This window comes from Emys orbicularis, chromosome 8 (assembly GCF_028017835.1).
Source record: "Emys orbicularis isolate rEmyOrb1 chromosome 8, rEmyOrb1.hap1, whole genome shotgun sequence".
NCBI classification, from domain to species: domain Eukaryota; kingdom Metazoa; phylum Chordata; order Testudines; family Emydidae; genus Emys; species Emys orbicularis.
In genome coordinates, this window is record NC_088690.1 from 74,854,902 (window position 1) to 74,881,639 (window position 26,738).

At 47.4% G+C, this 26,738-nt stretch overlaps 1 protein-coding gene across 1 annotated transcript in view; it reads left to right on the forward strand.

Moving 5' to 3' along the window:
• DIAPH1 (diaphanous related formin 1) overlaps window positions 1-26,738 on the forward strand; it is a 180,920-nt gene that overhangs the window by 47,601 nt on the left and 106,581 nt on the right. Inside the window, exons 5-12 of the mRNA XM_065408815.1 lie at window positions 8,113-8,243; window positions 8,439-8,525; window positions 9,962-10,025; window positions 10,993-11,132; window positions 11,322-11,430; window positions 11,714-11,824; window positions 14,683-14,801; window positions 23,210-23,326. Coding sequence (XP_065264887.1) covers window positions 8,113-8,243; window positions 8,439-8,525; window positions 9,962-10,025; window positions 10,993-11,132; window positions 11,322-11,430; window positions 11,714-11,824; window positions 14,683-14,801; window positions 23,210-23,326 — 878 coding nt within the window. The remainder of the gene's footprint in view (window positions 1-8,112; window positions 8,244-8,438; window positions 8,526-9,961; window positions 10,026-10,992; window positions 11,133-11,321; window positions 11,431-11,713; window positions 11,825-14,682; window positions 14,802-23,209; window positions 23,327-26,738) is intronic.

A 26,738-nucleotide genomic window follows, 5' to 3' on the forward strand; every position in this document is an offset into this window, starting at 1 on the left:
GATTAGTTTAAAATAAAATATCCAGTTTCTGATGGTGTTCCTTTATTTCAGGACATAGCATTGACTGTTTAAAAACATTCTTTTAAAAAGTGTGTTTAAGGTTTTTTTCTGCTCCCCTGTTGATGTTTATAAAGGGCTCCTCAGCAAGGGAGAAATAGCTGATAGTGTTGTCAAATTGACAAAGTAAACAAAATGGGGGGAAATGGTTTTTGTTTTGTTTTTTGGTAACTTCTTTCATTTATAGTATTTTTTATAACTGGTTGAAAATGCTAAGTGTGTTGTGAAAAACCTTCAAAAATTTCTGCGTTTTTTTTTTCGGTTTTTGAAACCTAAAATACATTTTTTGGGGGAAGGGTCTCTTTTTTGCAATGGCAAAAAGGGATGAGGGGCAGGGCGGACAAACATTCAGTTTCTTAATTTTCCTTTTTTGCTGAAAACTCAAAACTTTGAAAAAACAAATTTTCTACGAAGTTTGTTTTTAAAAAAGATAATTTTGCATTTGAAAATTTTTTCAATGAAAAATGGCCTTTTTTAGAAACAAAATGTTTTGTTTTAGTATACGTGCATCTTATAAGTAACTATATTAAGTACTAAAGTTCTACAAAGATGTTTCAAGCTGACATTGCCCCTGTATGGGGAGAGGCCTCTCTTTAACCAAAGCTGTAAATAAACTTCCAGTATAAGCTCGATTTTTTTTTTGTCTTCCACTTCCAAAAAAGATCTTTTCCACTTGAAACTTTAAAAAGTCTGATGTTTGGCTACAGGAGACTCTTCTATTCTTTAAAAAAAGCAAAATGTGTAGTGAATCTGCCAAGTCATTTCTGAGACATAGGGCTTAGAAAATATGTAGCTGGTATTACACTTCTTAAAAATCCTACTCCTGCTCTTCTTTCAAGCCCTCTCTTCGAATGGTTTGCACCACAAAATTCACATTTGAGTTCTAATGAGATCTAGTGCACAGAACAATATTGGACACAGTTGCATGCACATATGGGAAGTTATTCACAAAGATTTTCTGAATCTTTGGACACACCATCAGGTCCTCATGGAGTTTTAAACTTCCCCAAATGTCTACTGGAGATCTCCACTTGCATTTAAAAAAAAAAAAGCTAGTCTTTTTCCTTGCTTAAAGGCTTCTAAATGTAAACTCATCATGAGGGTAGTCTTACCAAAGTGATTTTCCCAACCAAAAACAAAACAAAAGCCCAGTCTCTGGTGTCCTGCTCCAGCTGCGCTTTTGATCACCCCTACCAAGACCAGCTTCCAGAGCTCCATCTTTATTTCTGAGCATCATCTCCTTTTCTTTCCCTCCCCCACCAGGAGGCAGGCAGCAATAGTTAGATTCTTCACCACATGCACACTCCACTTAGCTACATAGTGACTACAGTGGGAGCTGCTGGTGCTCAGTACCTTTGAAAATCAGGCCACTATTATTTAACTGCATAAAGATGGGTTTAGGTGCCTAGGTTTAGACACCAGAGTTTTAAACTGTTGGCTTTAGACAGAAAATGTGCCTCTTACTCATGCTGCTTGAAGGGGCTGGAGTGTTAGAAGGGGTATTTCTCTGCCTTTGTGCCCATGAGTCCAAGGTACTAAGCCACATCCTACCTTGACTTGACCAGTCAATGAGTCTAGAAGATCTGTTGGAATGTAGATGATTTTTTGGCCAGCTGAGTGTCCCAGTGCAGTGGAGTTGGTAACTCCATCAGCATTGATGCTTGGGTTCGAGGAAGTTACAGACTCCAGCTCTATCTGCTGTACTCAATTTAAGGACATTGAGTTTTGCTGAGAGATTATTTCATTCAAATACTATGTTGTATTTTTTTCATTGAATAGCATGCATTATCTTTACACCTCACATAGAACATAATTATGGCAAAATATAATATGTAGGAAGGATGTATATAATTTAAAGAGGGTTTTCAAATATAAGTGTTTTAAAATACTTTCCTTTTTAAAACCTAAGGGAACGCCTTCATGGAAACATTTCAGATACTGTTAAACTGTAAATAGAAATAATTTACATCACAATTAGAATGTTGTAGTTCAAGTCTTTGTCTGGGTGGATCCCACTTGTGTTGTGCATGCACCTCATGTGCAAGATTGGAATATTTTGCTAGGTTGGGGCCGGGGGAAGGGGTGCCTGTTCCCTGGCTGCGTCAGGTCGGGGGCTGGGCTAGGTTCGGGCCGGGGGAGGGGCGCCTCTCCCCTAGCCATGGCAGGTCCACTGGGGCTGGGTTCCCTGAGGGCCTGCACGGTGCTTAATAAGCTGCTGCACAGCTTACAGGGAACTTAGAGTACCACTTTCATCATGGGAGTTGCCCCTCCCCTCCTCCTGCTGGGCCAGCACAGTCAGCTCCCACACTTAATCAGCTATCAGAGGGGTAGCCGTGTTAGTCTGAATCTGTAAAAAGCAACAGAGGGCATATATAACGTTGGTGGACATGCAGGTGAATGAGCCGGTGATGTTGTAGCTGATCTGGTTAGGTCCTGTGATGGTCCAGTTGGCATCTGCCCACATATCTACACCAGCAACACCATCACAGGACCTAACCAGATCAGCTACAACATCACCGGCTCATTCACCTGCATGTCCACCAATGTTATATATGCCATCATGTGCCAGCAATGCCCCTCTGCTATGTACATTGGCCAAACTGGACAGTCACTACGCAAGAGGATAAATGGACACAAGTCAGATATCAGGAATGGCAATATACAAAAACCTGTAGGAGAACACTTCAACCTCCCTGGCCACACAATAGCAGATGTAAAGGTAGCCATCTTACAGCAAAAAAACTTCAGGACCAGACTCCAAAGAGAAACTGCTGAGCTCCAGTTCATTTGCAAATTTGACACCATCAGATCAGGATTAAACAAAGCCTGTGAATGGCTATCCAACTACAGAAGCAGTTTCTCCTCCCTTGGTGTTCACACCTCAACTGCTAGCAGAGCACCTCACCCTCCCTGATTGAACTAACCTCGTTATCTCCATACTGATTTATACCTGCCTCTGGAAATTTCCATTACTTGCATCTGAAGAAGTGAGGTTCTTACCCACGAAAGCTTATGCTCCCGATACTTCTGTTAGTCTTAAAGGTGCCACAGGACCCTCTGTTGCTTTTTACTTAATCAGCTGAGTTCTAGACCCCAGCTTTCCAAAGGCAAAGCTCGGAAAGCCCCTCCCCCAGCAGACTGGGGTTTCCCTCCCATGTATGGACAGGGGGGAAACTCCTGACATTGAGAGAAGGCTTTTTCCCGGCCCTGTGTATCAAAGCCAGGTACAGCTTGCAGCCCCCCTTGTCCTGCAGGTAGAAGTCATTTGTGTGGAATCCCTTTCCCCTCTGGGAATGGGGAAGTAATGAACGGTAATTCCTCCTCGCCCCATTGTTTTGTGTGTGTGTGCGTGTGTGTGTGTGTGTGTGTGTGTGTAAGTCTGAGCCCTTCCACCCCTTTCACCTCACCCCCTACTGTCCTGAGGGGTAATGTTGAGTTACTTCACTCCTCCCACTTTTGTCCACTGCCCTATGGGGGAGGCAGTGATAGGGAATGGCATTTCAGTATTACCTCATCTGCAGTGGCAGGCAGCACACTCTCTGCTCTGTCAGCTGTTTGGAGCAGTGCTACCCTGATTGCGCAGGCTCCAGCAGTACTTCCCCTGCCTGACTCTCTGCCCTTCGTCTGGGCTTCTCCTCCTGCCATGGCTCCTGTTGCTTCTCCTAACCAGGAGTAAGGGGGAAGTGTTTTCCAGAAGTTAGGAATGGGCGATGGGATGGATCACTTGGTGATTACCTGTTCTGTTCATTCCCTCTGGGGCACCTGGCATTGGCCACTGTTGGAAGACAGAATACTGGGCTAGATGGACCTTTCGTCTGACCCAGTATGGCCATTCTTATGTTCTATGTTCATCTACCTCATGTCTTCCCTATTCTGATTAAGGGCTTCCTGCCAGAGAGCAGCAGGGTCAGAAGCAATAGCAGGGCCCACAAAAAGATTAGGGGGTTCCTGATTTCCTTTTGGGGAAGGGGAGGCAATAGCAATCGATTTTTGTGGGGAAAGTGAAGTTTTGTGCAGCTTCATGTGTGACATTCCTTCACCAGTTAGGTGCCTGACTAGCCCACTGGAATGAGAGAGAGAGAACATGAGGAGGTGACAGAGGCCACAGGCATTACTGGGAGGGTTGGAGGGCACAGCTTGGTTACAGTCCTCTGGGATTCCTCAAGAGGTCCAAACTAGCTTTGAAGGGCCAGACTCATTTAGCTTACATATTTCAAACGAATGTAAGGCTACTCTGAGGTCCCTGGGTATCTATACACTTACTACCAGGAGAAAACTCTTTAGATAGCAGAGACAGGGAACTTCCTTTTTTTCAACAACACAGAACTACTAACTACTGTAAGAGGAAGTCTCACATCTGCTGCAAGAGAGCCGCCCCCTCTTCTCCTACCACCTACCTGACATTATCTTCCAAACTGCAGGTTTGACGTTCATGTCAAGCGCCATGCACTGATGCCACCAGAGCTTCCTCTTCTCACCCCTATTTTGGGTTGCTGTCTTTCCCATTCTTCTCAGTAACTTCAGACCAATGAGTATTGTAAATTATTACCAAAGGTCAGTCTATATTATATTATTATTATTATATTATATAATTCCAGTCCTTGGCCAATCTCCCACCCCCCTCCCTCTTCAGCAACCGACATCTCATGAAACAACTGAGGGAAGAAGGTGGATTCCTTCATCTAGGAGCCATAGAAGTACCACCTCAGGCGTTCAAGGAAAAGCTTTTCTAGTCCTGCTATGGAATGCATCCTATCCTGGACCTGAGGCAACTAAAGAAATTCACACACCGTGCTTCAAGGATTTGATAGAATCACAAGCTGAGAGCAGTTCTGTTTACTTTCTTCTTGTAAATACTAACCCTTTGAGGAAAAGACCTTGACCTTAACTCTGATTCCTTATGTGAATCCTCCTTTCACCTATCTTCAGATATCCTCTTGCACCCAACATACTCATTCATGTTTCTAATATAACCCTCCCCTGCCATACTGCAAAGATGTGCCGAAGTAGAGCTATTGACATTATGTACGTTTGATGCCAGTTCCAGTTGGAGATGTCAACTACTGTGTGGTAGGGGAGCTCATGAAACACTGTGGACTTCATTGCCAGTACCATGCTAATGATGCTCAGCTCTGGCACCTTCTCATCACATGTTAATAGTGCCATCACCCAACTATGAAGGACCTGAATAAAATGCAGCTGGCTAAAGATTGAGGTGGTAGTTGCGGGAAGAAGGAAGAAATTTAAGTTACTAGCTGAAATTAGGGCTTGTCTTTAATTGACCCTGATCTCCGGTGAGTAACCATCTCTGGATCCTGCTCAAATCGCCACTGCTCCTGGACACCCAGACAGCATTAGTAATAGAAATGCCTGTTCCTTTTTAGCTGATTCAGAAGCTTCTACTCTTTTGGTCAGATGTGAACCCAGGCACAATAGTCAATTTATTCACAAGGGTGAATGATGGCAACTTCTGGCCTTAGAATGTATGAATGACCTCCAGGCTCAATTACAGCAACCCTTTTTACTTAGTGATGGCACTAATGGGTGTATACAAGCTCCCATTCATTCAAACTGCAGCAGCCCACCTTTTCTACAAGGCAGACAGAGGGCACCTCATATCAGTATATGACTGTCTTTCTGATCCAAGGAATTGGATCCTAATCTCAAAGACCTTAGTGCTGGGCCCCAAGACTCCCCCTCTCCTGGCCTCCCTGTGACTCAGCATGGCAGCTGTGATCATCTAGGACTAGTGGCTAATGCAGTTCAGGGCAAAACTCTCAGGAGCCTGGGCAAGATGTTCTCCGAGGAGGGCATTGATCTATAGAACTTTTACCAGAAGCAGTAGATGTGAGCCCAAATTGCACAACCTTTAGGACAAAATATAAGATCACACTCCTAGCACAGGTTTCCTCTGAGAGTGACAGTGAAATAGCAACATTTCCTTGGCAATCGGAATAGCAGATAACCCTTCCATTGCCTCAAAAAATAAACCAAAAAAGAGCATGAAACCTAAACTGAGAGAGAAGAGTGGGCCCTGTAGATATAGAGTTCTGTTTCTCTTAAGAGTAGGGCCCTACCAAATTCACAGCCATGAAAAACGCGTCACGGACCGTGAAATTTGGTCTTTTATGTGCTTTTATCCTAGATTTCAAGGGAGAGACCAGTGTTTCTCAAATTGGGGGTCCTTACCCAAAAGGGAGTTGCAGGGGGGGTCACAGGGTTATTTTAAGGGGGTGACGGTATTGCCAGCTTTACTTCTTCACTGCCTTCAGAGCTGGGAAGCCGGAGAGCGGTGGCTGTTGGCTGGGTACCCAGCTCTGAACGCAGCGTCCCGCCGCAGAAGCAAAGGTGGCAATACCATACCATGCCATCCTTACTTCTGCACTGCTACCTTAAGATCTGGGTGGTCAGGGAGTGGCGTCTGCTGTCTGAAGGCTCAGCTCTGAAGGCAGCAGTGCAGAAGGGTGGCAATACCATACCAGGCCATCCTTATGTCTGCGCTGCTGCTGGTGGCAGCTCTGCCTTCAGAGCTGGGCTCCCGGCCAGCAGCCAACGCACTCCGGCCCCCCCACCTCTGAAGGCAAGAACCACCATTAGCAGCAGCACAGAAGTAAGGTTAGCAGTGCCGCAACCCCCCCTCTCCCCCCACAATAACCTTGTGACCCCTCCCCAAAACTCCTTTTTGGGTCGGGATCTAAGTTCCCTGTAAGCTGCACGGCCGCGCAGCAGCCTGTTAAGTGCCACGCAGGTGCTTAGGGCTGCGGCGGGGAGAGATGCCTGTCCCCACCAGCCCCCCACCCAGACCTGCCATAGCTGGGAAGAGGCGCCCTAACCCAGCCCCGGCCTGGACCTGCCTCGGCCAGGGGAGAGACACCTATCCCACGACCCCAGCCCCGGAGCTGCCACAGTGAGGAGAGGCGTCTCTCCCGCTGTAGCCCCAGGGCAGCCTGCACCCCAAACCCCTCATCCCTGGCCCCACCCCAGAGCCCTCACCCCCCCACACACACCCCGCACTCCAACCCTCTGCCCCAGCCCTGAGCCCCTCATCCCCAGCCCCACCCCAGAGCCCGCACCCCCCACCGGAGTCCTCACTCTCCCACACTCTGAACCCCTCGGCCCCACCCCCACCATATGAATTTTGTTATGTGCACCAATATGGAGGTGATGCATCACCCCCATATTGGTGCACATAACAAAATTCATTCTGCACATGCATGGGAAAAATTAGAGGGAACACTGGTCAGGACCCCTACAATTACAACACTGTGAAATTTTAATTTAAATATCTGAAATCATAACATTTACAATTTTTAAAATCCTATGACTCTGAAATTGACCAAAATAGAGCGTGAATTTGGTAGGCACTACTTATGTATTCTGAAATACTCCAGTGAAACACACGCACTGATGTACAAAGGGCCACTGACCCAAACACAGATCCTCCTCCACTTCACCTATCCATCAGCAGTGCCAAACATCAACATCTCCCCTTCTATCCATCTGTATATAGTCCAGAAACAGAACTGACTTGGGCACCATTCCTATAGGAGCTGGAGAGCCAAATCTGCCTCTCACCAATTACTGATGGCCACCTCTCCCACTATAGTTACAGCCTCCTAATATGACTTGTACTGATTGCCTGTAAGCTTGATGGATGGAGGGCAGGGGAAAGGGGTCAGAAATGTAACTATGAAATACCTCTGACCTTCAAACTTTTTTTTTAAATAACTCCAACATTCTAATTCAGTTGTGTGTCTATGTTCATGAGTGTATATTGAGAAAGCCAATTAAATATAACTGTTACGTTTACTTTGAACTCTAAACTAAATTAGGTAGGTTTCAAGTTTTGAGGATGACTAAACTTTACAACTAATTTAGCGGTTAATGCTTCAGCTAAGCTAGCTTCACTCTGAAGCTCTTTTGAAATGGAGGGTGCATGTATGTTTGTGCCCACTCACACAACATAAAAATACCATTTTGAAAACCCATTTCTATGCCCTGGTGCTGCAATCACAGCTAGTTTACCCAATGGCCTGTTCTTTCTTCCCTGTGTAGGGCATGAGTCAGAAGGAGAGCGCCAAGTCAGCCATGATCTATATCCAGGAGCTGAAATCAAATCTCAGGGATGCCCAATTGCTCGGTTGTTTGGAGTCTCTGCGAGTGTCGCTCAACAACAACCCTGTCAGGTAAAGGGCTGGTTGGAGCAAAGGAGATCAGGCAGGGAGCTGAAGCTATAAGCAAGGGGGTTAGGTGCTTACTTATCAGGGGCTGGGAATGGTGCATTGTGATTGAGCAGAGAAGAGAGAGGGCAGGGGGTGGTTGAGGTTCTTGTGATGTTCAGTCCTTCTATGTGCTGCTAATATGGCTCTGTTTTCTTATAGCTGGGTACAGAATTTTGGGGCTGAGGGCCTCAACTGCCTGCTGGACATATTAAAAAGGCTCCATGATGAGAAGGACGAGGCACCCAGGTGAGGGACAAATTGAATGGAAGCTATTTATAAAGCGTCCTAAGTGCATCTGTTATGGTTCCAAGGTTAGCTGCACATCTGTCCCCTGCCTGGTCCCTCAGGCATCAGACTTTGAGCTTTTTCCACAATCCTCCCGCTCTTAGACCAGGCCTTGGGCAACAGCATCCTGTGTATCCTGCAGGTCAGACCAAGTTTGAGCACTTGCAATTCTTCCCTCTGCGAGTCTGTGACCAGTGATGTCCAGTGAGCAGGCAGCCTTCTTAAAGCCAAGGGGAGTGTTCATTTTAGTAGTAGGAACAAAGCATTACAGAGAAAAGTGCTTTTGTTCTTCTGTGTTCATAGGCCTTTTCCCATCCTGGTCACAACCAATTTTGTATGTTGGCTGTCAATGGAGGAACAGTCATCAAAGCTAACTTTTCTGGTGTTGTCCCCTAACAACTGTCAAGTGTGTGCTGAGTGGTGGCTATCTTCAGCCATTCTTTCTCCTTTCTGCCTGTTTTTACAGACACACTCCTGTTGAATTAAATCTATAGAGTCATATAGAAAACACCCCAATCACCAGGCCAACATACAGTATTCATAAATTATCACAGGGCACCTCCAAATCCATCACAGTTTCATGCAGGAGTCTGGGAGCCAGGAAACCTGGATTCTTTTACTGGCTCTGCCACTGACTCTCTGTAACCTTCCCCCCCCCCCCCCCCCCCCACGTCTGTTTCCCCATCTATTAAATGGGGATGGTGGTACTTTTACCCATCTTTATGAAGTGCTTTGGGATCCGTGGCTGAAGAGCTCTCTACAGATGGAGTCAAATAAGACCCTGTCCTGTTGAGTTTACAAGCTCTCATAATCCTAAAGGGCTTGTGAGGCTACAGGATTATTACTGCATGCACATGTTGTTTGGCTAATTGAAGGTGGTGGGGGGCAACAAGAAGAAAGTCTTGGGGCAGGGAGGTTTCACTGCATGGTCAGAAGTGTGTGGGTGTCGTGAGGAGGGGGCATTGCTCCAGTGGAGTTCAGTTATGGGGCAGTGGTTTGTGTCTAAGGTTTGCCAGAAGAAGTCTTTAGTGGGGTGAGATGAACAGGGATGTGTACATGGGGATGACTCATGGGGGGGTAGGGACTAAAGGACAGAGGCTAAAGTTGGGCCAAGAGTGTGTGTGGGTAATGGTGGGGTGAGAGTGGGGTTTTTCCCCAGGAGATGTAGCAGCCTTTTCCCTGTGTTTCTTTTGAATTCGTGTGTGTGTGTGTGTGCGCGCGCGCACTGGGGGGCGGGCATCTAGTGAAGTTGGAGTCTTAGTGCAGCACTGGTCACCTAAGACCTTTCCTGGCCCCACCTGAGAGTTGTGGGCCTACTGTCCTTTAATTGGGGGAAGCATGATGCCGTGTATCGTGCTCCATGTGACTATTCATCAGCTGGCTTTCCTTCCTCACAGCTCCTATGACACCCGAAGCAAACATGAGATCATCCGATGCCTGAAGGCTTTCATGAACAACAAGGTGAGATCCCTGTCCTTTCCCTAGATACATCCGTATATTGCCACCTCCTCTTCCTCGTACTCTCCGCACTGATGGCATGGGGCCGTCCTCAAAAGTGGTAGGGGAAGTGAGGATGGAGGCTCCTGACTCTTCAGTAAACCCTTGCTTACATTTCACTCATGCGTCTCACCCCCTTCCTCATACTGTGCACATTCTGCCCTCCCTCCCCCCCACCTCCTTCCTGTACCGCTTCTACTTCTTCTGGGGCCCCAGTGTATTTTCGCTCCATCCTGCCATACTCTCTTTTGCAGACATTGGGGGCACTTTGGTACTGCACTATCTTCAATCTGTCATTCTCTCTGCTATATCGCTGCACGCTGTGGGCACTCTGAGGACACGAATATCCCTGTCTCCTTTGCTGTTTGCTTGTACTCTACATCTCTGCCCTCTGTCCAGCCTCACCTTCTCTGTCTTTCTCACTCATGCCCCAGGCTGTCCTACTTTACCTTCTCATTTGCAGGCATTCTGGGACACCTAGTACTAATTCTATTAAACTCGCCTGTCCCTTTGGTTCTCTTCACCCTTCCTTTCTCACTCACATACTCTGTGAGGTCTCTATATCTCTCCTTTCTAGCTTCTTTGACTCCTTTCTCTCTGATACTGTTCTCATGGGCACTTTCCTTTCACTGTGGACACCCAGGCACACCTGTCAAGATCCCACTAAGCACCTTTCTTCTTGCTGGCCTTGACCCTTTAGGACACCCCAACTCCTACCCCCTTGTCCTTCCTTGGTCTCCCCTCTGAAATAATAGAAGGGATGTGTGGACAGATATTGGACAGGCGTCTTGCCATCTGCACTTTTTGTGGTGAAGTTGCCTCCCTTTAGCCTTAAAGCAGTCTCAGCTTTGAGCCATAAACAGTTCGCACTATGCTCCTTAGTGGGCTGGCTGAGTCAAATATATTAACTCATCCTTTCTTTCCCCTTCAGTTTGGAATCAAGACAATGCTGGAAACGGAGGAGGGGATCTTGCTGTTGGTGAGAGCTGTTGACCCCAAAGTCCCTACCATGATGATAGATGCTGTGAAGCTGCTGTCTGCTCTCTGTATCCTGCCTCAGCCCGAGGACATGTACGTGTCTATGGGATTCATTATGCCACTCATCTCTCTTGAGCTGGCTGTCATTTACCTCTCTCTGGAGTCCCCATTTCTCTCCCTGTCTCTTTGTTTTACAATGATGATACACGCATGCATACCTCTTCCCTTCCCACCCCACCCCCAATTGAGACTGCTGCTGATTCCCTCTTCCTACTGTTTCAGGCATGAGCGAGTTCTGGGGGCACTGACAGAGCGAGCAGAAGTGGACGAGGTGGAGCGATTCGGTCCCTTGTTGGATGGTTTAAGGGGCGGAACCTCTGTGGCACTGAAGGTACCTCTACCCTCAGAATTTGTGGGTACTGTTCTCTGTTTTAGGGGAGGAGCAAGAGAGGATTGGTTGACTCCAGCAATTTGACTGCTCTCTGTTTGTAGTGAGGAGGGTATGGGAGGGAGGGTGTAAGATGCCATCTGTTTGATATCTCCCTATTTGTAGCACTTCCCTGGTTGATGGGTACAGTGTTCTGGGCATGATGAGTGCCTGACTAGAAGTGTTGGATGAGGGGATAGAGGCCTGGCTCAGTTTGATGCAGAAACTGTCTGTCTCCCTATTTTAGGTAGCCTGTATGCAGCTGATCAATGCCCTTATCATCCCTGCTGATGAGCTCGACTTCCGAGTTCATATTCGAAGTGAACTGATGCGTTCTGGGTTGCAGCACATCCTTACGGTAAGGGTCAATCATCTCCTCCTATGGGGCGCCATCATGCTCGATGAGAGACGCAACAGCCACCATCTCAGCAGTTGTATTCATATTGAAATTACCTAATACTGTTAAAAGGCTCTTGTAGTGACAAAGTAATATTGCTCTTCCCAATAAAAGAAAGTGGCTAGAGGCAAAAAGGCATCCTTTAAAAATTGGAAGTTAAATACGACTGAGGGAAGTAGAAAGGAGCATAAACTCTGGCAAGTCAAGTATAAAAAAGTATAATTAGGCAGGCCAAAAAAGAATTTGAAGAGCAACTAGCAAAATTCAAAAACTAATAGCAAAACTAACTGCCAAACTATCAGTGGCGCCACTGGGCAATCGAGGTGCTAAAGGAACACTCGAGGAAGATAAGGCCATTGCGGAGAAGCTAAATGAATTATTTTTATCATTCTTCACCGCAGAGGATGTGAGGGAGATTTCCATACCTGAGCCATTCTTTTTAGGTGACAAATCTGAGGAACTGTCCCATATTGAGGTATCAGTAGGGGAGGTTTTGGAACAAATTGATAAATTAAACAGTAATAAGTCACCAGTACTAGATGGTATTCACCCAAGAGTTCTGAAGGAACTCAAATATAAAATTGCAGGACTCCTAAGTGTGCTATGTAATTTATCACTTAAATCAGTCTCTGTACTAGATGACTGGAGGAAAGCTAATGTGATGCCAATTTTTTAAAAAAGCTCGATAGGCAGTCCTGGCAATTACAGACCGGTAAGCCTAACTTAATTACCAGGCAAATTGGTTGAACTATAGTAAAAAACAGAATTATCAGACACGTAAATAAACACTATTTTTTGGGGAAGAGTCAACACAGCTTTTGTAAAGGGAAATAATGCTTCACCAATCTATTAGAATTCTTTGAGGGGATCAACAAACGTGGACAAGGGTGACCAAGTGGATATAGGGTACTTGGATTTTCAGAAAGCCTCTTGCAAGGTCCCTCACTAAAGGCTACTAAGCAAAGTAAGCTGTCATGGGATAAGAGGGAAGGTCCTTTCATGGATCAGTAACTGGTTAAAAGACAGGAAACAACAAAGGGTAGGAATAAATGGTCAGTTTTCAGAATGTAGAGAGGTAAATAGCAGTGTCTGCCAGGAATCTGTACTGGGACTAGTACTGTTCAACATGTTCATAAATGATCTGGAAAAAGGGGTAAACAGTGAGGTGGCAAAGTTTGTAGATGATACAAAATTACTCAAAAAAGCAACAAAGAGTCCTGTGGCAGCTTATAGACTAACAGATGTATTGGAGCATAAGCTTTCGTGGGTGAATACCCTCTCATGCGTCTGACAAAGTGGGTATTCACCCACGAAAGCTTATGCTCCAATACATCTGTTAGTCTATAAGCTGCCACAGGACTCTTTGTTGCTTTTTACAGATCAGACTAACACGGCTACCCCTCTGATACATAAAATTACTCAAGATAGTTAAGTCCACTGCAGAGTTACAAAGAGATCTCACAAAACTGGATGACTGGGCATGTGAAATTCATGCAAAGTAGTACACATTGGAAAATGTAATCCCAATCATACATAAAAAATGATGGGATCTAAATTAGCGGTTACCAGTCAAGAAAGAGATCTTGGAGTCATTTTGGATAGATCTCTGAAAACATCTGCTCAATGTGCAGTGGCAGTCAAAAAAGCTAACAGAATGTTAGGAGCCATTAGGAAAAGGAAAGATAAGAAGACAGTAAAATCATAATGCCAGGATGTAAATCATGGTACGCCCACACCTTGAATACTGCATGCAATTCTGGTGTCCCCATCTCAGAAAAGATATATTGGAATTGGAAAAAGTACAAAGAAGGGCCACAAAAATTATTAAGGGTATTAGAATAGCTTCCATGTGAAGAAAGATTAAAAAGACTGGGATTGTTCAGCTTGGAAAATAGATGACTAAGGGGGGAATATGATAGAGGTCTATAAAATTATGAATGGTGTGGAGAAAGTGAATAAGGAAATGTTATTTACTCCTTCACATAACACAAGAACCCAGGATCACCCACTGAAATTAATAGGCAGCAGGTTTAAAGCAAACAAAAAGAAGTACTTTACACAATGCACAGTCAGTCTCTGGCATTCATTGCCAGGGGATGTTGTGAAGACCAAAATTATAACGAGATCCAAAAAAGAATTAGATAGGTTCCTGGAGGAGAGGTCCATCAATGGCTATTAGCCAGGATGGTTAGGGATACACCACCCATGCTCTGGGTGTCCCTTGCCTCTGACTGTCAGAAGCTGGGAGTGGACAATAGGGGATAGATGACTTGATTGCCTGTTCTGTTCATTCCTCTGAAGCACTTGGTATTGGCCATGGTCAGAAGACAGGATACTGGGCTAAACCAACCATTGGTCTGACCCAGTTAGGCTGTTCTATGTTCAAACCCTTGCTGCAGGAATGACGTGGGCTGTATTGCTGCCCTGTTCTTGGTCAGTGTTTCCTCTCTTAGTTACCCAGCATCCCAGGGTCAGTTGGACGGTGATCACATTCCCTTTGCTGTTTGCGTGCACTGGCCCTGTCCATGTTACTGTGCACTCTCCTGGAGCGTATGATGATCCTATCTTCTTGTGACTGTGAATTTTTATCATCACTGGTGGGTCTCTTATCTGTGGCTCCATGCTGGCCTGTGCTCTCTTGGGGCTTCCAGCAGACTTGTTTGCACATTAATGTATGTTGGCCCCTCATTACATTCCTTTGTGCTCTAATGTAGCCCTTGTTTAGCTCCCATCTGAAAAACTGTGTGCTCTCAAGTGACCCCACCAGAGTCTGTATAGCTTCTGATGGCCTCTCTATGATGTACTCATGCTCTTGGCAGGAGCTGCGGAAACTGGAGAATGAGGAACTGAAGGTGCAGCTGAGTGTATTTGAAGAACATGGTGAGGAGGATTCTGAAGACCTCAGGAGCCGCCTTGAGGACATTCGCATTGAAATGGAATATCCTTCTGCTGCTTATTGGGCAGGGGTTGCGTTTGGGGCAGGAGTATCCCCAGGAAGTTTCTTAGCGCCAGTCTTTGTACCATCCCTGCCTCCATGTAGGGAGAGGGACTGAGGTTGATGGTTTTTCTTCTGGTCAAGTAATGTCTGGGCCAAGCTCATCTTGCTGTCATCATGGTCAGATGGGTTCCATGGCTTGTTTGGGTCAGAGCTGCCCAGTACATTGTAGGATGCCACTGATCCATCAGGCAAAGTCTGAAGACATGAGTGAGCGAAGCACAGGCAGGTATGCTGATCCTCTACTAGGGATTTGGCAGTTTATTAGCAAAAAGAGGAAGACCAGCCCTTGGTCATTTGCGAGGTTGCAGGATGCAGCTTGTCTAACGCTTCCAGAAACTTTAGTTTCGGATGTCTGTTCAGACTTGACTTTTTATGGACACTGTAGTTTGTCTGTCCCTGTTTTGTGTGCAATAAATAAGTAGGCGTGGCAGAACTTGATTTTTATTTTTTATAATTTTGATGGATAATATTGGTTTATTTTTCAGCATTTTTAATTTTTATCTATTTAAATTTTCACAGTTATGGGAAATTATGTGAAGGTCAGGTGATAATAGGCGTTGAGATTAAAACACAAAATGTCAACATCGAATATCAATGTTGGGGGGAGAGATAGCTCAGTGGTTTGAGCCATTGGCCTGCTAAACCCAGGGTTGTGAGTTCAATCCTTGAGGGGGCCACTTGGGGATCTGGGGCAAAATCAGTACTTGGCCCTGCTAGTGAAGGCAGGGGGCTGGACTCGATGACCTTCCAGTTCTAGGAGATGGGATATCTCCATTAATTTCTATTTCTAAATTATACAAAGTAAATATCAAACTCTAATAAGTTTTCAAGCAGCATTTTTCTTACTTTGCCTATCTGTAAATTTCTGTTATTGATGGAAATATTTTTGTCAGTTTGTGCTTATCCAGTGAAATTGATGTTTACTGACATTTACCAAAACAAATATATTTTGGATTTTGCCACCAGAGGGCACCTGGAACAACTGCTGCTTTACAAAAACAAAGTAGAGTATTTTCCTTCATCAATCCAGCATGGAATGAAAACCTAGACAGAACCATACCAAGCCTTGTACTAGGGAATGTCCCCATTTTATACATATATATCCCTTAGGTATAGCATCTGCCATGTGTAGCTGCGCCTCTACCATTGCATTACTTGCAGTTTTTAGGAACAGATATGATGGGTATTTTGTCAGGAGCCTGAACAACTTTTCCACATCCTAGAGAGAAAGATGTGAGCTCAGGAACTGGAGGTCAGATGCCATGGAAAATCCCCCACCAGAGTTGATCTCTCTATTAGTGAGAACTTAGGCTGGAGAAGTCATGCCAAATGCTGGTTGTCCAGGCCTTGTTTGGAGGGGTGAGGGCTGATTACTGATCCCTCCTTGCTAACAGGAGACTGAAGCTGAAACCTTCGTCACCTGGAAAGTGGCACATGCTGTTTTTCTTCATGTGACAGACCCAGACCACTGGGGTACCGGAGTCTGGTAGAGGGCAAATATACTGGTCACTGGATGAGTAGTTTTCTGTTCCCTGAGTGACCAGAGAAGGGGCTGCACTAGAGTAATCAGGAACCTGCTAGAACCAGTTAAGGCAGGCAGGCTAATTAGGACACCTGGAGCCAATTAAGAAGAAGCTGCTAGAATCAATTAAGGCAGGCTAATCAGGGCACCTGGGTTTTTTAAAAGGAGCTCACTTCAGTTTGTGGTGCGAGTGTGAGGAGCTGGGAGCAAGAGGCGCAAGGAGCTGAGAGTGAGAGGGTGTGCTGCTGGAGGACTGAGGAGCACAAGCGTTATCAGACACCAGGAGGAAGGTCCTGTGGTGAGAATAAGGAAGGTGTTTGGAGGAGGCCATGGGGAAGTAGCCCAGGGAGTTGTAGCTGTCATGCAGCTGTTACAGGAGGCACTATAGACAGCTGCAGTCCACAGGGCCCTGGGCTGGAACCCGGAGTAGAGGGCGGGCCCGGGTTCCCCCCAAACCTCCCAATTAACCTGGACTGTGGGTTCTTCCAGAGGGGAAGGTCTCTGGGCTGTTCCCCAACCCACATGGTGAATCTCTGAGGCAAGAAAATCCTCCAATAAGCGCAGGACCCACCAAGATAGAGGAGGAACTTTGTCACACTGGTGTCAGGAGTGGGATCTTGGGGTGCACAGCGCGGCGGAAGAAGGAGGGTGATTTAAAACAACAACAACAACAACAAAAAACGAACAAAAAAAAGGGAGAGGGTTTATTTTTTTTCACCACAATGGATGACATAGTGCGGGCACTGATACAAGCTACGGCGGCCCAGCAGGAGGCTACCCGTTTCCAGGCAGCTGCCCAACAGGAGGCAGTGCGGCTGCAGCAAGAGACTAATCGCCTGCTGATGGACCAGGCTGTTCAAGACCGAGCTATGTTGTGGGAACTGGTAAACCAGGTAAAGTCCCTTACAGAGCTGAATCGCGGCCATGGTGGGACGCGGCTCATACGGGCCAGCCATTGGCTGCAGAAAATGACACGGGAGGATGATGTAGAGGCATACCTTCTGGCCTTTGAGAGGACAGCCCTACGGGAGGCCTGGCCTCGAGATCAGTGGTCTGGCATCCTTGCCCCATTCCTGTGTGGGGAGGCCCAGAAAGCCTACCATAATCTGCCTCAAGAGGCTGCGGCAGACTACCCCCAGCTGAAAGCAGAGATCCTGGCCAGATCTGGGGTAACGACAGCAGTGCGGGCCCAGCAGTATCACGGTTGGCGGTACCAGGAAGACAAAACCCCGCAGTCCCAATTGTATGACCTCATCCATCTCACACGAAAGTGGTTGCAAACAGAGTCCCGGAGTCCGGAAGAGATACTAGTGGTTCTGGTCATCGACCGATACATGAGGGGACTACCACCAGACCTTCGTGCCTGGGTAAGCCAGAATGAACCCTCCACCTATGACGAGGTTGTCGCCCTGGTAGAGAGGCGAAGGACAGCGAGGGAGCTGACCCGACCAGTTAAGGAAGAGGCACCTCAGGTTAAACTAGCAGCACCACGCCCTAAAGTTCGGGTGACTGGGCCACCAGGAGGGCCCAGGTGGAAAAAGAGAGAGGCTGAAGGCCCATCAGAGGCCACAAAAAGTCGAAGCACTGAGGGAGAAGAGGATCATGATGTTAGACTGCCCAAACCAAGAGACCAGAGAACGCCTAGGGCTCCATACAGATGTTATGCCTGCGGGGAGTGGGGACACATAGCTGCACAGTGTCCCAATGCTGAGGAGCCTATGCAGTCTAACCTGGGGACCTGGGCAGATCCATGCTTCCTAATCCACCTTGTGGGGGTCTCACTAACCCCACATATGTATACCAGACCAGTGAAACTAAATGGGGTAGGGACCACGGCACTGGTTGATTCGGAGAGTGCTAACACGCTTATCTCAGGGAAGCTCGTGAAGTGTAGTCAGTTGCTGCAGGCTAAACGAACGGGGATAACATTTGTCCATGGGACAGTTAGTTACTACCCCACCATCCCAGTAAAAATCGAGATCCAAGGGAACACTACTGAGGTAGCAGCAGGTGTAGTCCCTAAACTCCCATACCCGGTGCTCATAGGGAGGGACTTCCCAGGGTTTGGAAACTTACTCCCAGTAGGGGGATTGGAGAAAGATGGGGACCCTAAAATTGGTGAGGCATCCACAGCAGACTGTCAACCCCCAATCTTCTCTGAAATATCCCCAGATTTGTTCTCCACTCCCAGACAGGGTAGAAAGACAAAAAGGGAAAGAAGGGCAGCTAAGGCCTTGGGAACCCGAATACTGACCCAAAGCCAGAGGGTCGCTCTTGTAGGTAGGCGGACCCGCGCAGCTGAAAAGGAGGCCACGCAGGAGGGAGAAGCACCTGAGTCTGACCCCCACTCTAATGCTTCTGAACCAGTAGAGGCAACAGAGACTGGGCCCCTAGATCTTGGGCAGATTAGCCCTGGGAGAGGAAATTTTGGACGGGACCAGGCAGAAGACCCAAGGTATGTCAACATTAGGAAGGAGGTGACTGAAATAGATGGGGTTCCCGTGGAAGGGAAAACCCAGGGACCAGGACCCTACTTCATAATGAAGAAGGATCTCTTATACCGGGTTGCACCAGTACAGGGGCAGAAGGTACAGCAGATCCTAGTACCTCAAAAACACCAGAACGCTGTATTAAGTCTTGCTCATAGTCATCTTTTTGGGGGGCATTTGGGGGTAGAGAAGACCCTGGCACTAGTCCTACGACAGTTCTGGCCTGGAGTACATGAAGAAGTGTGGAGGTACTGTGCCTCCTGCCCGGAGTGTCAGCTGCACAGTCCCCGTCCCCACTTGAGGGCACCTTTAGTACCCCTTCCCATCATAGAGGTCCCCTTCGAGCGAATAGCCATGGACCTAGTGGGACCCCTGGAGAAGACGGCTCGGGGCCACCAATACATACTTGTTGTTTTGGACTATGCTACTCGCTACCCAGAAGCCGTCCCCCTGCGGAACACGGCCTCTAAAACTATAGCCAAAGAGCTGGTGGGGATCTTTGCCCGAATGGGGCTACCGAAGGAGATATTAACCAACCAAGGAACCCCATTTATGTCGAAGCTAATGAAGGACCTCTGTACGCTGCTCCATATACAGACCCTGAGAACTTCGGTCTACCATCCGCAGACTGATGGGTTGGTAGAAAGGTTTAACCAAACCCTCAAGGCTATGATAAGGAAGGTGGTAAGTCAGGACGGGAAGGATTGGGACACCCTACTACCCTACCTTATGTTCGCTATCCGGGAGGTACCTCAGGCCTCAACTGGGTTTTCCCCCTTCGAGTTATTATACGGGCGTCACCCCCGTGGCATACTAGATATTGCCAAAGAGATCTGGGAAGAGGAACCCAATGAGGGGAGAAATATAATAGAGCATGTAATGCAGATGCGAGACCGGATAGCCCGGGTTACCCCTATTGTACGGGAACATTTGGAGAAGGCACAGGGGGCCCAGCGAACCCATTACAACCGCCAGGCAAAAGTGGGACAGTTCCAACCAGGGGATCGGGTTATGGTGTTGGTACCCACGGCAGAAAGCTTCTGGCCCAATGGCAGGGGCCCTTTGAAGTGGTTGAACCCGTGGGGGAAGTAACCTACAAGGTGCGGTAGCCAGGACGCAGAAAACAAGAACAGATTTATCACGTTAACCTTCTGAAACCCTGGCATGCACAAGAGGCATGCACAACGGTCCAAAAAGACCTAACCCAGGAAAACAAGCCTTCCAAACAGGTGAGAGTGTCTCCCGATTTAACACCAGACCAGAAGAATGAGGTGTCTGAGATGATCTTCCGGAACCAAGATGTGTTCTTGACAAAACCGGGACATATCACCACATCGTCACGAACCCTGGGGCCAGAGTAACAGTGAGGCCCTATTGGGTGCCAGCGGCAAAAAGGGAGGAAATAAAAGCAGAAGTAAAAAAAATGCTGGAGTTGGGGATCATCGAAGAATCCCACAGTCAGTGGTCCAGCCCAATCGTGCTGGTGCCCAAACCTGATGGCACCACAAGGTTTTGCAACGACTTCCGGCGACTAAACGAAGTATCCCAGTTCGACGCGTACCCCATACCTCGCATAGATGAGCTAGAGGACCGTCTGGGTAATGCCTGGTACTTGACTACCCTAGACTTGACAAAGGGTTACTGGCAGATTCCCCTTGCAGAAGATGCAAAGGAAAAGACTGTGTTCTCTACACCAGAGGGTCTTTTTCAATATACTGTCCTCCCTTTTGGACTACATGGGGCCCCAGCTACCTTCCAGCGCCTCATGGACAAGCTATTACCCCCGCATAACAGTTATGCTGCTGCCTACTTGGACGATGTGGTCATTCATATCCCAGACTGGGAAACCCACCTGGAGAAGGTGGAGGCAGTCCTCGATACCTTCAGGCGAGCTGGCCTTACAGCAAACCCTGCCAAGTGCGCTGTAGGGTTTACAGAAGCCAAATATCTTGGCTACATTGTGGGAAAAGGTTTGGTAAAACCCCAAGTGAACAAGTTAGAGGCCATCCAAAATTGGCCCCGACCAAGTCGCAAGAAACAAGTCCGGGCGTTCCTAGGTGTGGTGGGGTATTACCGACGATTTATCCCCCACTTTGCCACAAGGGCAAGCCCCCTGACAGACCTAGTGAAAGCCCGTGGACCTGATTGGTGAGATGGTCTGACACAGCAGAGGAAGCATTCACAGACCTACGGACTGCCCTCTGCAGTAACCCCGTACTGATAGCCCCTGATTTCACCAAGGAGTTTATCCTGCAGATGGATGCATCGGAAGTAGGGTTGGGGGCCGTTCTATCACAGATGGTCAGGGAGGAGGAACACCCAATTCTATACCTCAGTCGGAAACTCCTTCCAAGGGAACAAAAATATGCAGTGGTGGAGAGAGAATGCCTCGCTGTAAAATGGGCCATGGAAACATTGCGCTACTACCTGCTCGGGCGCAGATTTGTCCTCGTGACCGACCATGCCCCTCTTCAATGGATGCAGCGGAACAAAGAGAAGAACACAAGGGTGACCAGATGGTTCTTATCCCTCCAACCGTTCCAGTTCCGTGTGCAACACAGAGCAGGGAGCCGTCATGGCAACGCCGATGGCTTGTCACGTGTGCACTGTCTGGCGTCCCAAGCTGCCCAACCCCTTGGCGTTGAGCAGGGGGGAGGGATATGTGACAGACCCAGACCAGTGGGGTACAGGAGTCTGGCAGAGGGCAAATATACTGGTCACTGGATGAGTAGTTTTCTGTTCCCTGAGTGACCAGAGCAGGGGTTGCACTAGAGTAATCAGGAACCTGCTAGAACCAGTTAAGGCAGGCAGGCTAATTAGGACACCTGGAGCCAATTAAGAAGAAGCTGCTAGAATCAATTAAGGCAGACTAATCAGGGCACCTGGGTTTTAAAAGGAGCTCACTTCAGTTTGTGGTGTGAGTGTGAGAAGCTGGGAGCAAGAGGTGCAAGGAGCTGAGAGTGAGAGGGTGTGCTGCTGGAGGACTGAGGAGCACAAGCATTATCAGACACCAGGTCCTGTGGTGAGAATAAGGAAGGTGTTTGGAGGAGGCCATGGGGAAGTAGCCCAGGGAGTTGTAGTTGTCATGCAGCTGTTACAGGAGGCACTATAGACAGGTGCAGTCCACAGGGCCCTGGGCTGGAACCCGGAGTAGAGGGCGGGCCCGGGTTCCCCCCAAACCTCCCAATTAACCTGGACTGTGGGTTCTTCCAGAGGGGAAGGTCTCTGGGTTGTTCCCCAACCCACATGGTGAATCTCTGAGGCAAGAAAATCCTCCAATAAGTGCAGGACCCACCAAGATAGAGGAGGAACTTTGTCACATTCATTAGGACTGGCTGTGGTGTTAACACACAAAGAGGCACTAGAATTTCTAATCAGCAGGTTGAATTGGGGTTTCTGGCCACATGCAACAGGATTGTTTGTGCTCCTCCAAGGTAAAGATGCCTTGGGGGCTGCCAGAAATAGGAGTTTGTATGTCTCTATGTATGTGGGCTTGCACTTTCCCCTCTAGTGAGCATGCCTTGTGGCCCAGAGACTAAGAGCTCCCTCCTTGTACATGGGGGTGTGAGTGGGCTGCATAATTTGTACAGTTCTCTGCACCTGTGATGCTGCATACACCTTTGTGTTGTTTTTCTCCTAGAAAATGTTATAAAAAACAAACAAACAGAAAACCCCACACCGAATAAATTGTCCTGTTCATATGTCTCACCCCATGAATGGTGGAAAAAAGAAATGGATTTCTAATCTTTGTTCTTCCCATCAACACCCTCTTTTTTTAAAAAACGTAGATTTGTTTAGTTTCCAGGGAGGTTAGGTTGGCTGATCTGAGGGAGAAAAGGGGACTCTTGAAGCAGAAGGAGCCAAAGGGTCATTGCATAATGGGAAAGATGTTACTTGGGGGGGGGGGGGAAGACATGTGACTTTGCCTTCATCCCCAAAGTGGAGACTGGGGATACTGTTTGGGGGTGCATAAGGGAAGGGTACAGCGAAACTAGACACTTGCCATCTTGTGGACGTGGAATGAATGAGCTACCAACAGCCTCCCTTTTTCTACCACCACTCCAATCAGGGATTAGAATGTCACCTACCAAATATTGGTCTGGCTTTAGAAAGGCTCAGGGAGAAGGAATTAGAGTCCCATTTTGGGCCAGTCTCCTGCAGTGTGTCCTCTTCCCTTTTCTCCGTGCTAAGCTTTCTGTATGAGGGGAATATGCACTGATAAAGTTTTGAGGATAGTACTTTGAAGGGCTAATGCCTTCCTCTACAGAGCAAAAGAGTAAGTAGAGCACCAGGATGTCTCCCCAGAGACGCTTTTGTTTCCTTAACCCTTTCTTCACTGATTTCAGTGAAGTCTTCCAGATTCTCCTCAATACAGTAAAGGATTCCAAAGCAGAGCCATTCTTCCTGTCCATCCTGCAGCACCTTCTGCTGATCCGCAACGATTATGAAGCCAGGTAAGGAGGGGAGCTTTGTGCTGGGCCTGCTGGAAGAGATTCCGGCAGTGTGTGGGAGAAACAGGCACTTTCTTGGAAAAAATAATCCCAACTACACATATATAATGATGGGTTCTAAATTAGCTATTGCCACTCAAGAAAAAGATCTTGGAATCATCATGGATAGTTCTCTGAAAACTTCAGCTCAATGCGCAGCAGCATTTGAAAAGGCTAACCATGTTAGGAACTGTTAGGAATGGGATAGCAAATAAGACAGAAAATGTGATAATGCCACTATATAAATTCACGGTATGCCCACACCTTGAACGCTGTGTCCAGTTCTGGTAGCTCCATCTCAAAAAAGGATATAGTGGAACAGGAAAAGGTTCAGAGAAGGGCAACAAGGATGATCAAGTGTATGGAACATCGTCCATATGAAGAAAGACTAAAAAGATTAGAGCTGTTCATCTTAGAATAGAGATGATTGTGGAGGGATATGATAGAAAAAAATCATGAATGGTATGGAAAAAGTGAGTGGAGAAGTGTTATTTACCCTTTCCCACAATGCAAAAATCAGGGGTCACCTGATGAAATTAATAAGCAGCAAGTGTAACGAGAGAGTACTTTTTCACACAATGCATAATTAGCCTATGGAACTCATTGCCATGGGATATTGTGATGTCCAAAAGTATAACTTGGTTCAAAAAAGAATTAGATAAGTTCATGGAGGATAGAGCCATCAATTAGCCAAGATGGTCAGGGATGCAATCCCATGCTTAAGGCAACTCTAAACCTCTGACTGCCAGAAGCTGAGAGGAGAAGACAGTGATGGATTACTTCAACTGCCCTGTTATGTATGCTCCTCCTGAAGCTCTGGTATTGACCACCGTTGGAAGATGGGATACTGGACTAGATGGACAATTGGTCTGACCCAGTATGGCCAGAATGATCATGGGGGGGAAAGGATTGGAGGTTGCATAGAAGGCAGAGTTTAGAAAGTTCTGATAGCCCCAGGGTAGGCAGAAGATGAGGGATTGCAGTGTACTACACAGAATAAAACGAGTTGGGCCTCTGACCTAGCTCGTTCAAAGAGGATGCCTCACTGTCTGAGAAACAGACAATGTCTAAGAAATCCTTTTCTGCAAATGGAAACGTGTCCTTTGCAAAGATTATGACACTACACGGGTGTGGTGGGCAGTTCTAGAATGTGAGAGTACTCAGCTGTCCACAGAGTGGAACATCGACATCAGTCAAGCAACACTGACCTTGAAAAAGCTCCAAGAGTTTATAGGGAAAGCAGGAGAAGAAAACAATGTAAGTTGATACTAAAGGAAAGAAGCAGTCTGAACACCACCTTCATTTGTTGGCACACCTGCCTGAACTGTTTTTTCACATCCTCTGATGTTGCCACAAAATTGCAGAGAATAGATGTGGAAGCTACTGGCCAGTCTACCTATTTCAGCAAATGGTTCAGTAGATGGTTCTTCAACCAAAGAACCATCTGGTGCGAGAGCAAGATTTCTTAGGCTTGTCCAACCAAAGAAGATTATTTCTGCAACAGAACTGGAGAGAAGATGGCAGAGAATCTTGTGGGAAGCACTTTGTGTTTCATATAAGAGAACAAAACCAAAACTGAATCCTTTGATAGAGCTTCAGACGACTGGATTGCCTTTTAATGGTGCTAGAGCAGTGTTTTCAGTTGCTGGGTTGTGACCCCCTGGAGGGTTACAAAAGGTAAACAGGATGTTGTGAGATTTGAAAATTTTGTTAGAAGCTAAAAGCAAAGAAAATCTTACTCCCCATATACCTTTACTCTTCAAGGTCAAGTATTCTCTGTCAACCTCCTGAAACAACACACACATTATATAGACTTATTGTTATCATTGATACATTTTTTTTTTCTTTGATACTAAATGTAAGGGAGTTGCAAAAATTTTTGCCTTCAGATAAGGGTTCTCCAGGCTGAAAAGGTTGAGAGAGACTGTTCTAGAACGAGCAAAACTAGACTCCTGCTTTGTGAAAAATTGTTAACCATCCAGCAACTGCCATAGATATGGTTCTCAAAAGTGTAACCTGGCTAAATGTCTTTGGGTTTATCTACCCTGCAATTAAAAACCTACAGCTGGCCTTTTGACAGCTGACTTGGGCTTGTGGGCTCAGGGTGTAGGGCTATTTCATTGTAGTGTAGACTTCTGGGCTTGGACTGGAACACAGGCTCTAGGACCCTGTGAGGTGGCAGGGTCCCAGGGACTGGAGGCCAGGCTCTGGGACTCTCCCACCTCGCAGAGTCCTGGAGTCCAGAGTCCAGTCTGAACCTGGAAGTTTACACTTCAGTGAAATAGCCCTGCAAGTCAACTGGTACGGACCAGCTGCGGGTGTCTTAATTGCAGTGTAAACATTCCCTTAGAGCTAAACTTGTTCGGTGGGACAATTTGATACCAGCTAATGCAGCTTCAAGAACAGCTTGATTTTTTTTTTTGCTGTTTCCAAAATGCTCTAGGTTGTATTCAGTCTGGTACTTAGAGGCGGGCATGAAAAGATTATTCCATAGAGACCCTGTCACGGACTCACCGATCGTGCCCACTCTTGGCCCCGTGCGGTCCGTGAGGGGTGCCCCTTTTAGTGAGACAGCCCTTCTCGGGGGTCCACTCTCTCTCGGGGTCCGGCCCCTCCACCTCCTGGATCCGCACCTCTCTGAGCCTTAGCACGTCTGTCTCTGCCGTGGGCCCCCTCAGGGAGTCCACGCGCTCTGGACCCCCGGGGCCTCCACCCCCGAAGGGGTTGATGCAACCCTGTTCTCTAGACCGGAGTGACTCTCAGCCAGCATGAAACAGAAGGGTTTATTGAGAGTTGAACACAGCACAGGAACCTCTCTGACCCTCAGGCCTGGCCTCCCTCAGCCCAGCACATCCCAGTCTCTCTGCATCCCGGTGGGCTCTGCCTGCTTCCCCTCTCCAGCCCCGGAGCCCCCCTGCTCCCAGCTGGGCATCTCAGATCACCGGCCCCAGGCCCCGCCTCTGTCCATTGTCTTCCCTCCAGGTAAACAGGGTCGTAAACCGGGGCCTCCTCTCCTGCTTCTCCCTCTGGCTGGAACCGGTTGGTTAGGTCACTGGATCCTCACTCTGCAGCCCATTGTCCTCCCACTGGCCAGAACTGGCTGCGTCTCCTCAGCTGGGCCTCTGGGTCACCAGGTCGCCAGGTCACTGGTCGCTGGGGTATCCATCCTCCCGGCCACCGTCTGGGTCCCCACGTCCTCTCTCCGGTCCTCTGCAAAACACACTCCCTCTCCCCTCACCTCGTTAAACCAGTAACACCCAGGGAAACTGAGTCCCACCCCCTCTGCATGCAAACCATTGAAACCCCACAGAAAACAGGAAAAAACCCCAGAAAACAAGAAAACCCCCCACTTCGTCACAGACCCAAACAGTCATCT